Source organism: Panicum virgatum, chromosome 5N (assembly GCF_016808335.1).
Source record: "Panicum virgatum strain AP13 chromosome 5N, P.virgatum_v5, whole genome shotgun sequence".
Classification (NCBI taxonomy): Eukaryota; Viridiplantae; Streptophyta; class Magnoliopsida; order Poales; family Poaceae; genus Panicum; species Panicum virgatum.
The window spans coordinates 52,617,312-52,633,131 of NC_053149.1; the positions used below are offsets into that span (position 1 = coordinate 52,617,312).

The following is a 15,820-nucleotide window of genomic DNA, read 5'->3' on the forward strand; positions in this document are numbered from 1 at the left end:
CCGCAGCTTCTCCACTGCCGGGAGCGACGGGGAGGACGACCCCGCCGCCTCCACTGCCGAGGGGTGGGTGGATGAGCTCCGGCGGCTGCGCGTCGCCGAGCTCCGCCGCGACGGTGGAGGCCGGTTGGGCGGGGTAGGGGTGGGGGCGCCCTGAATCGATGAGGGAGTGGGCGCCTGGGCGGTGGCGCTGGATCCGGTGACCGGAGAGCCTGTAGGAGTGCGGGGGCGGCGGCGTTTGCCAACGAGAGATGTGCTCTGGGCCGTGGGACGGAGGTAGGAAGAAAGAAGCTGTTGTTTGGATGGAGGAGGAAGAAAACCTCTCGACCGTTGGATTGGAATCTAACGGTAAAAAAGAATTCAGTGGAGAAGAAAGGGGACGGCAGGGGCATCGAGGGTCATTTTACATCACTCCGCTGACTTGGATCCACGCTGGAGTGATGATTTGGCATCCACGTGAGCAAAAATGGTAAAAACATATTGATTTTCTCTCTCTAATGCTAAATCTATAGCGTCAATTCTAAAGATGTTATCTGAGGAGGCGTCATCCGGTATAATGGTAAAAAGTTAAATACCCCGGCTAATTCAGTAGCTCTGTCTGCATCGCTGACGCGTAGCTGTTCATATTAGCATGTTTTTTGTTTTCTTTTTTCTTTTTGTGTGTGTGTGGTGGGGACTTGGGTGAAACTTACTGGTTTGGTGAATCATTGCGTGGAGCTCGTCTGGTAATGTATTTTATTTAGGTAAAGCGATACTAACTATGGGGTTTAGGATTTTAATTTAATAGAGAACGTATATTGTCCATACCTCAGAGGCACGATTTGATTGTTTATTCAGAAAAGTGTGCGCACACGGACACACTTTGCTTCTCTCTTTTTTTGAAAAAAAAAACTTAATCTGCTTCCTTTACTACCTACCTGTACCTGGACCATAGGTCTTCCACGCAGCATACTGAGAAGTGCTTGAGCTCAAACTTCTTACTTTAACTTCTAAAATAACGAACAATAATCGGACTCTATGACCAAATAGTACCTGTAAGTCCTTTACAAATGCACAAATGATATAAAGATACATTGTTCTATTAAGATTCAGAACGGAGCTCTACTAATGAAGCGTAGGCTCCATCCTTGATGCGCATCAGGGCTTCGTGCCTTCCCTTCTCTACAATCTTCCCTTCCTTTAGGACCGCAATCATATCAGCCCCTTTGATCGTGGAGAGGCGGTGTGCCACCACAATAGTCGTTCGGCTGACCATGACTCGGTCCAATGCATCCTGAACGATGCGCTCAGATTCAGCATCCAGGGCGCTGGTTGCTTCATCAAGTAGTAATATCTTAGGATCCTTGATTATGGCCCTTGCAATAGCTATCCGTTGTTTTTGCCCACCAGATAGCTGAATTCCTTTCTCTCCCACCAGGGTGTCGTATCCTTGTGGCAAGCCTGATACGAACTCATGGGCATTGGCTGCCTTGGCCACAGCCATAACCTCTTCCTCTGTTACCTCACCGTGTTTCCCGTATGTTATGTTGGCACGGATTGTGTCATTGAAAAGCACCGGCTCCTGGCCTACCAGCCCCATTTGATCCCTTAGCCACCTAACTTTTAGGCTTTTAATTTCAACACCATCTAGTGAGATTCCACCAGAATCAGGATCATAGAAACGCTCCAGTAACGCAATTATGGTGGACTTGCCGCTACCACTCTCTCCAACAAGTGCTACTGTCTGTAAAAAAAAAAGAAAAAAAAAAGAAGGAAAGGGGTGAGCCATACTGTTCCCGTGCTTTGGAATTATAAGACTTCAAATAAGCAGGGTTCCATATGTAACTCTGCTGGAACTAGATACATCGCGTACAATTATTTGGGGCTACCTTACTGCAAGAAATGAAAAAAAAAGGTGATACATAGTTGCAAGTTCAATTGTACCTTTCCAGAAGGAATGTGCAAGGTAAAGTCACTGAATATCTGGACATCAGGGCGTTGCGGGTACTTGAAACTGACATTGTTGAAATTAATGTTTCCAGTGACATTATCCAGTGTCATCCCATCATTGATACTTGAGTCGATTTTTGACTTCCTATCCAGAATACTGAAAATGGATATAGCAGAATCCCTTGCCTTTGTTGCATCAGAAGCCAGTGCACTAGCCTGTGAAACCCCAAGAGATGCCAAAACTAAGGCGAAGAAAACCTGGAAAACATCCAATCAGTTGGTGAATGATTCAGAAAAAGTAATACTTGTGCACTAAATGGTAGGTACAAATTAGTACGTATCTTACCTTGAAAACATCTGGAAAAGTAGTTTTTCCCTGACGTACAAACTGTGCACCAACATAGAAACAAAGACCATATGTGAGATGCAAAATTAAGAATGTGAAGCCATAACCAAGCCCTCCAACAACTCCACTTCGAATGCCCTGTTTCCTTAGAGCTTCACAGTTCTCGTTGTATGTTGCAACCACTCTTTTCTCAGCAGAGAAAGATGCTACTGTTCTGATATTACCAACAGCATCAGTTGCAATTTGACTTGCATTTTCATACATCTCCTGCTTAATAGGAACACTTTGTCATGATAAGGAACTCAGGTATAATTAGAGGAGCTCATGCTTAATAAAGCAGGATATGATGTTTTACAGTTGTCATGTGTCACCTTAGCATCTTCATTAAACCCCTTCAAGAACTTTACTTGAGCATAACCTTGCGCGCCTACCAAAGGAATAACACATGTGATGACCAGGGCAAGCCTCCAGTCTGCAGCAAAGGCTATGACAAATCCAGTTGTTAATGAAGCTATGAACTGCACTATAAGGGACAAATTATCTCCTGCTAAGCGCTGAACATTTAAGGCGTCAACTGAGAGCTTTGTTCCAAGTGCCCCACTGCAAGTAATAAAGAGAACTCATAATACTGATATAAATCTAAATATGTTTGGAAAAGATAGAATAAGTAAAAGGTCAATTGAAAATCATACCTGGAATTCAAGGCATTGTCAAACCAACCAACTTCTTGGTGCACAATGCTTTGAAATGACAAAGTACGTATACGTTCTATAAGTTTGCCACCAGCAAACGCAAACAAAGAATATTCTGCTGGGATTGAAATCAAACATGCAACCCCCATAACAACACATATCAGAGCCCAAAAGCTGGTATCCTTTTTCAGCTTATCTGGTGGTTCATAGAACGATTTTATAGCACCAGATATTATTATACCAAACAATGGGAAAATGACTCCATGTACTGCTGCTGCTATAGAACCTAACAGAAGAACTGGAACTTCTGGTATGTTCAGCTTGAAAAGACGTCCTATTGATGCTTTCTTATGTGCCACAACATCAGAGAGCTCTTCTGTTTTCTGTGCACCCATGATCCTATCTTCATGTAGTTCAGCTGACAATCCTAAGGGGTTCTTGAAGGAATATCTGTTGTTATTACCAAAAGAATTTTTATTCATTGACTGTCTAAATGACAAACTGGTGCTTTTTGATCTGGAATCTGGTACCCCAGAGCCTGCTTGTTTATGCCTTTCATCGACACGACTCTCTTGTAGCCTAATAAGCTGGGAGTAGGCCCCATTAGGATCCTTAACCAATGCATCATGAGGACTTGTATATAAAATATATGTTTTTGACAAATGGATTAACACAACTTGATAAGGGAAATTCTCTGGAAAGTAAAAATAAGTATAAAAAAGAATCAAACCTTGTTCAACTATTTTTCCTTGATGGACAACTGTTATGCAGTCAACATTCCTTACAGTGCTTAAACGATGAGCAACAAGTGTGGTCCTTTCCACCATTATCCTATTCAGTGCCTCCTGAACTATCCGCTCAGATTCCACATCCAATGCACTTGTTGCTTCATCAAGCAAAAGTATTTTTGGATCTTTAAGGATGGCTCTTGCTATTGCAATTCTTTGCTTCTGTCCTCCAGAAAGTTGTGCGCCACGCTGCCCAACCAATGTCTCATAGCCCTGGTATATCATGGAAAACATTGTTAATTGCTTATTAAAATAATCTTTTGTCAAAAAGTTACTGCAAAATATTCTATTTTTTTTCCTTCCCATACATTCGGCAACTTGTCGATGAAGTTTGCTGCATTTGCAAGCTCAGCTGCTCTCTTGATCTCTTCAAGTGTCGCATCTTCTTTACCGTACATGATGTTATCTTTAATGGAGGTCATAAAGAGCACCGGTTCTTGGCTGACCAGACCAATCTTCTCTCTTATCCAACTGAGCCTAATGTTCTTGATGTTAATGCCGTCTATCAGAACTTCACCAGCCTGTGGATCATAGAGTCGTTCAACTAGGCTGATAACAGTTGACTTGCCACTTCCACTCTCTCCAACTATGGCCATTGTTGTCCCACTGGCTACTTGTAATGACAATCCATCTAATATCAACTGATCAGGTCTTGAAGGGTAGCGAAAGTGAACGTCTTTTAGCTCGACATCACCCTTGATATCTTCTAAGACCATGCCACTGGTATCACCTGAATCTATCTTTGGTTTCCTTTCTATGGTTTCAAACAATCTGTATGCTGCAGACTGACCCTTGGCAATTGCAGATAAAGAAGGTGTTGCATTACCTAAAGAACTGTTGCAAAGAATTGAATTGTGTGGTGTTCAGGACATTATTATTTTACTGCATACAGTGATCAAATCTTCTCTATATACGGTCCGTGCACCAAAAAAGGGCCAATGAAGCAGGCCACGTCGCCGGCTATTCCCGACCGTCGGATCAGTCGGGTGGACGGCCCAGACCGCGCGAGTTCTGGTCATTTTGCAAAAAAAACCCCTCAGATTATAGATAAATCAACCCGCAGTTCGGCCTCCTCTCTCAATATTTTTTTTTTGTGAAAAAGCTCTCTCCCTTTAGAGAGATCAACCCGAGTCCGGCCTTCTCTCAAGTATTTCTATAAAAAACCCAATAAATTTTATCAAAATAAACCCGCAGTCCAACCTTCCCGGTTCAGGCATATTTGCAATCAAAACCTTTAGTTTTCATTAAAGCAACCCGCCGTCCTAGTCCTCTCTCCAGAATATTTTTAGAAAAAACCCTCGAATTTCCATTAAATCAAATCACAAACCGTTCCATTCGTTACTTCTTCACAAGCAATACTATACGTACAATTTGAACATCAAAACAAGTTAAATTTAAAAGTTGTTCAATATAAAATTTAATAGAAAATTCAAAAACTACAACTTTATTGTAGAACAAATTTTAAATTTAAAATGCTTTCATAATTAGTTTGCACAAATGCTTGCATACGATCCATTCTACCTATAACTTGAATACAAAAATGTCTTCAAATTAAAGAACATTCAATATAAAAGTTGCTTAGAATTTTGAAAGCTAAAGCTTCGCTACCCAACAAAATTGTAAATTTAAAGCGTTTTTGAAATTCGTTCAACATGAGATTCTATTTTGCTAAAAATATAATATCACACTACTGTTTTTCTATGACTTCTCATGCTACCTCCACAATAACGCAGTATATTTTAAAAGAGAGTATCATCATGTCTATTAATTGCCACATGAGTCCAAATCTCCTCATTTTGCAAATTCATTAACCTTTCAGCTAATTTTGCTTTGCCCTCCCTAGTGCATAATAAATAATTTTACCTCTACTTTCACAAAAAATAGATATAAAAATATCATATATCCATTTCGTTACCTAAAATAATATGCTACTTAAATAATAGCGAAGCTTTCTATCAAAGCAGAGTTTTTCTCCTTAAAAAACTTAGATAATAGCATCACGATAATACAAAGCCCAAAATCTACTACAATTATTATGTGCATAACCTAAAGTCCGCATGAACTATAAACCTACAAAGCGAAATACAAGCCCTGTGCGGCAAAGTCGCGGGTCTTTCTAGTTAAAATTAATGATTTTTTGAGGCGAACTAATAGTTTCATGCGCACTGTTTCATGTCCTGCATGTATGCACACTTTGTTGAGGAAACGTAAGAGATATCATGAAGGCAGGATTATGTGAAAACAAGTACATATCTACAGAGGTGCAACTGTGCAGTTTCGTGCGAAAGGGACCGTAGCCTGATGGTTACAAAGAGTCTCAGTAGTATTTGAGGTCCTGGGTTTGACTCCCTATATGAGCGAATATTCCAAAATTTAATGGCGTTGTGCTTTCAGTGATAGACGACGTTCCCGTCGACAGCAAAACGCCTGTGGTGACTTTGTCAATCTCAAGAATTTTAGTGTGTGTGCGTTGTGGGTCTGTGGTGACTTCATCAATCTCAAAGATTTTAGTATGTGTGCGTTGTGAGTATCTAAATTATACTGTGTCATTGCAAAAAAAATTCTAATGTTAGGGTTCCAGAAACTTAATGCGTCGACAGCGAAGCGTCTCTGGTGACTTCGTCAATCTCAAAGATTTTAGTGTGTGTGCGTTGTGAGTGTCTGAATTGTACTGTGTCATTGCAAAAAAAAAATTGTAATGTTAAGGTTCCAGAAACTTAATGTTAGGGTTCCAGAAACTTACGCAGCGCCAGCTATCACAGCAAACAAAACTGTGATAATTTTCCCTCCAGTGTAGCCTTTGTCAACGATTAGCTTCCCACCATACCAGAAACCTAGCCCATAGCTGGCGAAGAAAATGCAGAATGTTAGAAATCTAGGCAATTTTCGGTATATTTTAATTCCAAAATTAGATGTATAAACTAGCAATATTTCTATGACTTTAAGGAGTAAAATAAAACATGTGAACATGTTTATACTTATCACACATATAAGCATAAACAATATAAATAACCAAAGTTTTAGGGAGTACCCTAAAGCGGGGCCGTTGCCGGAGGCATTGGCTGCGCTGTTACCAACTGGAGTAGACATCTACTCGGTTGGCCTCAGTCGAAGTAGTCGAACTAAATCGGTGCAGGAAGATGTTCGCAGTGCAGTCCCACGAACGGTCACCAAGATGTAGTCGACGTAGTCGTTCGGCCACCAGAATGTAGTCGACGTAGTTGTTCGGCTCGTCCACCAGGAAGTAGTCGTACAATCGGGCAAAGCCTTAGTATTTTTGAGCAGTCACGCTAAAGCGTTACCCAAAAACCTGATTGCCCGCCTATCCCGTGCAGGATCTCAAGGCGAGCAAGGTTTCGGAGGCCTGCTCACGCTAATTCTGTGCGCGCAGAGATTAGCGTTGGGGAACTCAGTTGTTGCAACTGGAGAGGGAGAAGAGAGGAGCCGAGTTGCCTCAGTGCTCTGGTGCAGGATGGATGAGGGGCATGGCACTCCTTATATAGTGACTCAGGTGCTCAGGTTCGTTGAACCTGGACACCATCAGAGTCATTTAGGTGATGCGGTTATGGCCATTAATTACAGATTTAATTGCACGTTTAATCGCACGATTAATTGCTGTCAACGGCAAAATAGCCATCACATCACACCGCGCCGCGCCGCGCCGCGCCGCGCCTCGCCTCGCCTCGGCCTCGGCCTCGGCCACGGCCACGGCCACGGCCACGGCCCGGCCCGGCGAGGCGAGCGAGCGCGCGCGCGCGTGTGGTTCACCGTCCTCCTCTTACCGGCTTCACAAGTGGTGTACAAGAAGTCCACCTTTTAAGTCGGTTGAGATCCTCTTCAATTCCCGGTACGGAATTAAACATTGATTCCCTAGCATTAATAGTGGGCTTTAAATTCTTTTATTGCTTTAGAATAAATGGGCCAAGCCCATTACTCCAACAATCCCCACCAAGAAATTCAAGCCACACTAGAAATACCCTCATTCTCTCTTTGATATACCAGTATTCGACAGAGACTGTTAAGTTGAACTTCCATCTAGGACAAAGGCTACACTTATTCACAACTGTGCAATGGACTATGCCTTGAATTGCCAGTTTTGTGCAAACAAGTTTGACCAGAGCCCTACACTGGTACTAGGCTGCAAAAGCATCCCCGCGGTTTGGAGCTTATAAGTCATACTCCAGGCCCTTCATGAGTTTCTAGAGAATACCCAATTCTCATAGACCATGACCAGTGGTCAAACTCATATAGGTGTGTTCCTTTCAGATGTTCTGTAGGACAACATCTTTTGTTTCAAGAAAACAACTCATTTGTTTAAAAGAAACCACCTGGCACACATTAAGGTATAGACCAACCTGCCATACAGATTAGAAGAGAAATGCACCTTATACACGGAATGAGCCCTTTTCACAAAGGTTCTCTTCTCACAGTCAGACTTTAGTTTTGTTTCACCATCCTAATTCACGGGATCTCCGATCACATAGGACAGGTTTCCACTATAGAATGACTCACGTGGGTCTCAAGCCCAATTCCATAGATGCATTGTCTATCACATTTCGTGAAAGACCCTTTGTAAACTGATCTGCCAGATTTTTAGCCGTCTGAACATAGTCCAGGGCTATAACTCCGGAGTTTCTCAATTTTCTGACAGATTTCAACCGCCTTTTCACATGTCTAGATGACTTCATGTTATCCTTTGAACTATTCACCTTGACAATTACCGTTTGATTGTCACAGTTCATTAGGATTGCCGGTAACGGTTTTTCAACTATCGGCAAGTCCATAAGGAGCTCACGAAGCCACTCAGCCTCAACAGTGGCGGTATCTAATGCTGTGAGTTCTGCTTCCATAGTTGACCTCGTTAAGATGGTCTGCTTGCAAGACTTCCAGGAAACAGCTCCACCACCAAGTGTAAACACATATCCACTTGTGGCCTTTATCTCATCAGCATCAGAAATCCAATTTGAATCACTATACCCTTCTAGTACCCTTGGGTACCCGGTGTAGTGAATTCCATAGTTCATTGTCCCCTTCAGATAGCGCATTACTCTTTCAAGACCCTTCCAATGATCATCTCCCGGGTTTGAAACAAACCGGCTCAGTTTGCTTACAGCAAACGAGATATCAGGTCTTGTAGCGCTCGCTAAATACATTAATGAACCAATGATCTGAGAATATCTCAGCTGATCTCGCATTATCCTTTTGTTCTTTCTAAGAATTAAACTGGCATCATATGGTGTTGAGACAGGTTTATAGTCGCTATAACCAAAGCGACTTAACACCTTCTCCACATAGTGAGACTGTGTAAGAATCACCCCACCATTGATCTCTTTTACCAGCTTTATATTAAGGATAACATCAGCTTCTCCCAGATCCTTCATCTCAAAATTTTGAGATAAAAACTCTTTGACTTCCTTAATCACATTAAGGCTAGTGCCAAAGATCAGTATGTCATCCACATACAAGCACAAAATCACTCCTTCAGCCCCACCATAGCGATAGTACACACATCTGTCAGCTTCGTTCACAACAAAGCCGGCAGAGGTCAAAGTTCTATCAAACTTTTCATGCCACTGCTTAGGCGCTTGCTTGAGACCATATAAAGATTTTAACAACTTACAAACCATTCCTTCTTGACCCTTTGATACAAACCCATCCGGCTGATCCATATAGATCTCCTCTTCTAACTCTCCATTGAGGAAAGCCGTCTTAACGTCCATCTGATGAACGAGAAGACCATAAGAGGCTGCCAAGGAAAGTAACACTCGAATTGTGGTCAATCGGGCAACTGGTGAATAAGTGTCAAAGAAATCTTCTCCTTCTTTTTGTGTATAACCCTTGGCCACAAGCCTAGCCTTGTACTTTTCAATAGTACCATCTGGCCTAAGCTTTTTCTTGAACACCCACTTGCATCCAACCGGTTTACATCCATAAGGACGTTCAACGACCTCCCAGGTTCCATTAGACATAATAGAATCCATCTCACTCCTTACTGCTTCCTTCCAATAGTCAGCATCAGGAGATGAATATGCCTCTTCAATGGTTCTGGGTGTATCATCTATGAGGTATACAATGAAATCATCACCAAAAGACTTTACAGTCCTTTGTCTCTTGCTCTTTCTCGGAGCATCATTGTTATCCTCCTCAGGATTTTCTACAAGTGTATGTTCATTGTGTTCTATCGGCTCAGCAGAGCCATCATCCTTGATGAACTCTTGCCTAGATGAACTTGTTTCATCTCTCATGGGAAAAATGTTTTCAAAAAATGTAGCATCTCTGGACTCCATTATAGTACCAACATGCATGTCAGGTACTCCAGATTTCACTATTAAAAATCTATATCCAACGCTGTGAATAGCATAACCTAGAAAGATACAATCCACAGTTTTAGGTCCAAGCTTACGTTTTTTTTGGTTATTGGCACACTCACTTTTACCAAACAACCCCATGTACGTAAGTATGACAGTGTTGGCCTTTTCTTCTCCCATTCCTCGAAAGGAGTTATCTCTTTATTCTTTGTAGGAACACGGTTTAGGACATGACATGCAGTCAATATAGCCTCACCCCACCATTCCTTGGAAAGTCCCGCTGTATCTAACATGGCGTTAACCAAATCCGTTAGAGTGCGGTTCTTTCTTTCGGCAACCCCATTTGACTGAGGTGAATAGGGAGGCGTCCTCTCATGAATAATACCATGTTCCTCGCAGAATAAAGTGAATAAATTTGAGAAATACTCGCCACCACGATCTGACCTAACTCTTTTGATCTTTCTCTCAAGTTGGTTTTCTACTTCAGCTTTATAGATTTTAAAGTAGTGTAAAGCTTCATCTTTTGACTTCAACAAATAGATGTAACAAAATCTAGTACTATCATCAATCAAAGTCATGAAATATTTTTTACCACCTTTTGTCAACACTCCATTCATTTCGCACAAATCGGAATGAATTAATTCTAAGGGTGCCAAGCTCCTTGCCTCCGCGGTCTTATGAGGCTTACGAGTTTGTTTTAATTCAACACATACATGACACTTAGAATTTTTGACAAAAGTGAACTTTGGAATTAACCTCAAATTAGCTAAGCGCATCATACAACCAAAATTAACGTGACAAAGCCTCGAATGCCAAACATTTGTTTCATCAACGTTAATAACATTGTATGCAATTTTATTACAAACATCTGACAAAGAAAGACGGAACAAACCTCCGCTTTCATAACCTTTTCCAACAAAAGTACCAAACTTAGACAAGATACATTTATTGGACTCAAAGACTAATTTGAAACCATCTCTACACAGTAGAGAGCCGCTGACTAAATTCTTCTTGATGGTGGGGACATGCTGCACGTTCTTCAGCTGCACGGTCTTCCCCGAAGTAAACTTCAGATTTACCGTACCAACACCAAGAACACGCGCATGTGATCCGTTCCCCATCAGCAAGGAGGAAGTCCCGCCGGTCTGGTAAGAAGAGAACAAAGAAGCATCAGCACAAACATGAATATTAGCACCAGTATCAACCCACCACTCGGGTGAACCAAAGACTGAAAGAACAGTAGGTAATAAATTACCGTACCCCGAAGTTCCTCCAGGCTCGCTAATAACCATGTTGGCGGAGTTGTTGCCTTTGCGGTTCGGACACTTTGCAGCAAAGTGATCCGTACTAGCGCACACATAGCAAGCTCCCGTCTTCTTCTTCTTCTTAAAAGTGGTTGTCTTCTTAGTCTTTGGTTGGTTCTGCGGTGGCTTTTTCTTGTTCTTGTTGGAGTTGTTCTTCTGAACAAGATTGGCACTTGAAGCACCAACAACTCCTTTCCCACGTATGTCCTTTGCTCTCGCCTTCTCCTCAACATCAAGAGTCCCTATGAGTCCATCTATTGTGAACTCCTGTCTCTTATGTTTTAGAGAAGTAGCAAAGTCCCTCCAAGAAAGTGGCAGCTTAGAGATTATACCTCCAGCCACAAACTTATTGGGTAACACACATGGGGACTCTTTGCTGCAATTTTTGAGATCTTTTGCCAGAGTATGTATTTCATGAGCCTGTTCCACTACAGAACGGTCTTCGACCATCCTGTACTCAAGGAACTGCTCCATGATATACAACTCACTCCCGGCGTCAGATACTCCATATTGAGCCTCAAGAGCATCCCACAAAGCTTTGCCAGTTGGCAGCCGGATATAAGAATCCACCAGGTTATCACCGAGAACACTAATGATCAAGCCTCGAAAGAGGATATCAGCCTCATCGAACGCACTCCCTTCCTCTGGAGAGAATTGTTCAGGCTTACCCTCTTTCACATGGATCACTCTCGATAGTGTTAACCACAGTATAAGCCGCTCTTGCCAACGTTTGTAATTTGAACCATCAAAAGGTGATGGTTTGATTGATGCAGCAAAGCTAGATACCGAAAGCCTATTAATATCATCAGGTTTTTGGATTGTTAGAAATCTAGGCAATTTTCGGTATATTTTAATTCCAAAATTAGATGTATAAACTAGCAATATTTCTATGACTTTAAGGAGTAAAATAAAACATGTGAACATGTTTATACTTATCACACATATAAGCATAAACAATATAAATAACCAAAGTTTTAGGGAGTACCCTAAAGCGGGGCCGTTGCCGGAGGCATTGGCTGCGCTGTTACCAACTGGAGTAGACATCTACTCGGTTGGCCTCAGTCGAAGTAGTCGAACTAAATCGGTGCAGGAAGATGTTCGCAGTGCAGTCCCACGAACGGTCACCAAGATGTAGTCGACGTAGTCGTTCGGCCACCAGAATGTAGTCGACGTAGTTGTTCGGCTCGTCCACCAGGAAGTAGTCGTACAATCGGGCAAAGCCTTAGTATTTTTGAGCAGTCACGCTAAAGCGTTACCCAAAAACCTGATTGCCCGCCTATCCCGTGCAGGATCTCAAGGCGAGCAAGGTTTCGGAGGCCTGCTCACGCTAATTCTGTGCGCGCAGAGATTAGCGTTGGGGAACTCAGTTGTTGCAACTGGAGAGGGAGAAGAGAGGAGCCGAGTTGCCTCAGTGCTCTGGTGCAGGATGGATGAGGGGCATGGCACTCCTTATATAGTGACTCAGGTGCTCAGGTTCGTTGAACCTGGACACCATCAGAGTCATTTAGGTGATGCGGTTATGGCCATTAATTACAGATTTAATTGCACGTTTAATCGCACGATTAATTGCTGTCAACGGCAAAATAGCCATCACACCGCGCCGCGCCGCGCCGCGCCGCGCCGCGCCGCGCCTCGCCTCGCCTCGGCCTCGGCCACGGCCACGGCCACGGCCACGGCCCGGCCCGGCGAGGCGAGCGAGCGCGCGCGCGCGTGTGGTTCACCGTCCTCCTCTTACCGGCTTCACAAGTGGTGTACAAGAAGTCCACCTTTTAAGTCGGTTGAGATCCTCTTCAATTCCCGGTACGGAATTAAACATTGATTCCCTAGCATTAATAGTGGGCTTTAAATTCTTTTATTGCTTTAGAATAAATGGGCCAAGCCCATTACTCCAACACAGAAGACAGATCCCATGCCAAAACCATTGATGAGGCCTTCCAAAATATCAGTCTTGTATGCCTTCTTGATCAATTTTTTGTACATTGCAATAGCTTTTTTCTCACCATTGAACGAAACTACCTGTATATTAAAACAAGATATCTAACTGACTTACCGCCCTCTGTTTGCAAAGTAATTGATATACTGTGAAATAATTAACATAATTTGAACACACCGTTCGTATAGCTCCGATGGTCTGCTCAACTGTGTCCCCAGCATCCCCATAAGATGTCAGTTTCTTGCTAGAAACCTTGGTTAGAAACTGCGCAGAAACTGCACCGGCAATAGCAATTAGCGGTAGTGATGTTAGCATGACAAGAGTGAGGAGCCAGCCTCTTGTAAATGCGATTACAAAACCACCAAAAAAGGCAGATGCGAGTTGCAGAAGCTTTCCTGCCTGTAAATGATAAAGGTAATAGATTCATGCATAGCTCAGCACCAGCTGCTCAAGGTGAGTCTTGATGCAGAGTATGAAAAAAAATCTCAGTTTGCTATAACACTCAAAAGAACAAACGTCATTCATCTATTTTGCTGAAAATGTAAAACAAATAATAATGTGTGTGTTATCTCATGTTTTTGCAGGTCTGCGCGCTTGTGTTCTTGGTAGGGAAAAGTCTATTCTTTAACTCTGAACTATTACGATCGTCTAATTTTGGTCCTTGAACTACGAAACCGGACATCCTACACCTTCAACTACCAAAACCGTTCGAAAAACAACCCTGACCTCAACCTAAGGCGGTTTTGCTACAGTATAATTTTCGAATTTCTAGAATTTTACACCTCTCTCAATTAAATAATAAAAAAACATAGGTAATATTGTCTAAAAATCATAATACTTTTCTAGGAGGTAGCACAAGAGACAAGGAATCTATATTTTTGGCAAGATGTGCTACATTAGACATGAATTTGAATTATAAAATTTCAAAAATAGGTAGAATTTAAATTTTCTCGAATTTTCAGCTAAACCTTTGCTAAAAATGCATTAAAAATATGATAATTCGTACTTTTTTATTTAGTTTATATTTTTATTGGTATGTGGTGGGAGAAATGAATCTAATAATACCTTCTCGCCAAGCGCGTCCTGAATCACGAGGGTATCGCTGGACATCCTGGAAACTGCTTGGCCTGTTGTCAACTCTGTATCGAAGAATGCAATATCTTGCCTCAGGACAGCGTCGAGGTACAGAGAACGGATGCGGGCTGACTGCCTTTCTCCAGCCATCGTCCAGCACGACACCTCTGGGACAAGTGAAAGGTGAGCCCTGTATTACCATTTGAACCGTGCAAGTAGAACTAAACTCTAACAAAGAGATAGCTAGGTGAATGATACGTAGCTAGTTCCTTTGAGACTACTGAATGCCGTGAGCACAGTGATACTTGAGAAATCGGTTGTGTATATTGGGTAATTCTAGTTCAGTTCGTACAGTATTTATAACTTTTTTCCCCTGTATAGCTTCTTCTTATCCATAGGTTCAGTGAGAGAGATATAACTGAAACTGAAAACAGAGTAACATTCCACTTACGAAGGAAGGAGGCAACAGCTGCTCCGATGCCCAAATATATGAACTTGAGAACAACCTGGAGGAAGAAGGCCCACTGTTAGAATCGGCTGCTCATCAAGCGGAGCCACAGCCACCAGCGGATCGGAGGGCGAAGCTGACGCGCGGCCTCTGGCTGCTGCCGGTTTATGGGCACACACCTTGCTGACGCTGCGGATGACGCTCGGCGCGGTGCTGTCGCCGAAGGAGTCGATGACGTTGCCGAAGATGACGGTCATGAGGGGCTCCGCCACGCCATTGGCCACCGCCCCCACCGCGCCGACCACCATCAGCAGCACGTCCAGGCGGTCAGCGTACCGGAACATGCCGAGCAGCGACACCTTCTTGGCCGCCGCCGCCGCCGAGGCATCCTTCTTCTCCCCGCCGTCTCTGCCAATCCCGTTCTGATCGCCGCCGCCGCTAGCCGTCGCGTCCATGGTGGGGCACGCCAAAGCTCGGCTTGCCGCCTTGCTGGAATCTCTCTCTGTGCTTGCGTGGAGTGCGAAGGTCTAGTGGAGGCACCACGCAATATATAGCGCCGCATCATGGCTGGTGCAGGGGTTAATTAGACTTGTCGCTGCGATAATGGAGGAGCTCGGAAGCGACCCGGAACGATCACTGGATCACGGGAAGATAGGGCGGAGAAAATGCACGGACCGACCGCGGGTCGTGCTTGCATCCTGTGGCTATCACGCGGAGCATCAGTATCGGTTCCATGAGCATGTTTGGTTACAAAACCACGATTTTTTCAACGAGTGCACGACGTATTAAACGAAGTCTATTTGTAATTTTTTTCACAGATAGGTGTAAATTTGCGAGCCGAATTTAATGAGCTTAATTTAACAATGATTAGATATAATAATGCTATAGTAATTATACTCTAATCATTCTCTAATCGTACAGTTAAACAGTGCGTACCTAGGATTTAGAGAAGGATATTCCATAATAATTTTTTTATATATAATTTTCTATAATCTTTATAT

General features: G+C 43.0%; 1 protein-coding gene across 1 annotated transcript; it reads right to left on the reverse strand.

Annotated features, from left to right (window-relative positions):
• Positions 1 to 946: 946 nt before the first annotated feature.
• Positions 947 to 15,527, reverse strand: LOC120675295 (ABC transporter B family member 4-like). The gene is made up of 13 exons (XM_039956434.1): positions 14,999 to 15,527; positions 14,823 to 14,877; positions 14,363 to 14,538; positions 13,475 to 13,696; positions 13,264 to 13,380; positions 6,496 to 6,617; positions 4,061 to 4,586; positions 3,694 to 3,965; positions 2,965 to 3,597; positions 2,644 to 2,872; positions 2,273 to 2,539; positions 1,921 to 2,184; positions 947 to 1,720 (listed from the first exon to the last, which is right to left on the reverse strand). Exons 1-13 carry the CDS (start codon positions 15,272 to 15,274, stop codon positions 1,079 to 1,081), a joined length of 3,801 nt encoding a protein of 1,266 aa, XP_039812368.1. The 5' UTR covers positions 15,275 to 15,527; the 3' UTR covers positions 947 to 1,078.
• Between the last annotated feature and the right edge of the window lie 293 nt (positions 15,528 to 15,820).

Coding starts and splice junctions, on each gene's coding strand:
- LOC120675295 (XM_039956434.1), bottom strand. CDS start 15,274: ATGGACGCGACGGCTAGCGGCGGCGGCGATCAGAACGGGATTGGCAGA. Junction 13,697..14,362: donor AGGACGCGCTTGGCGAGAAG/GTATTATTAGAT, acceptor TATCATTTACAG/GCAGGAAAGCTTCTGCAACT. Junction 3,598..3,693: donor GGAAAAATAGTTGAACAAGG/TTTGATTCTTTT, acceptor TTTATATACAAG/TCCTCATGATGCATTGGTTA.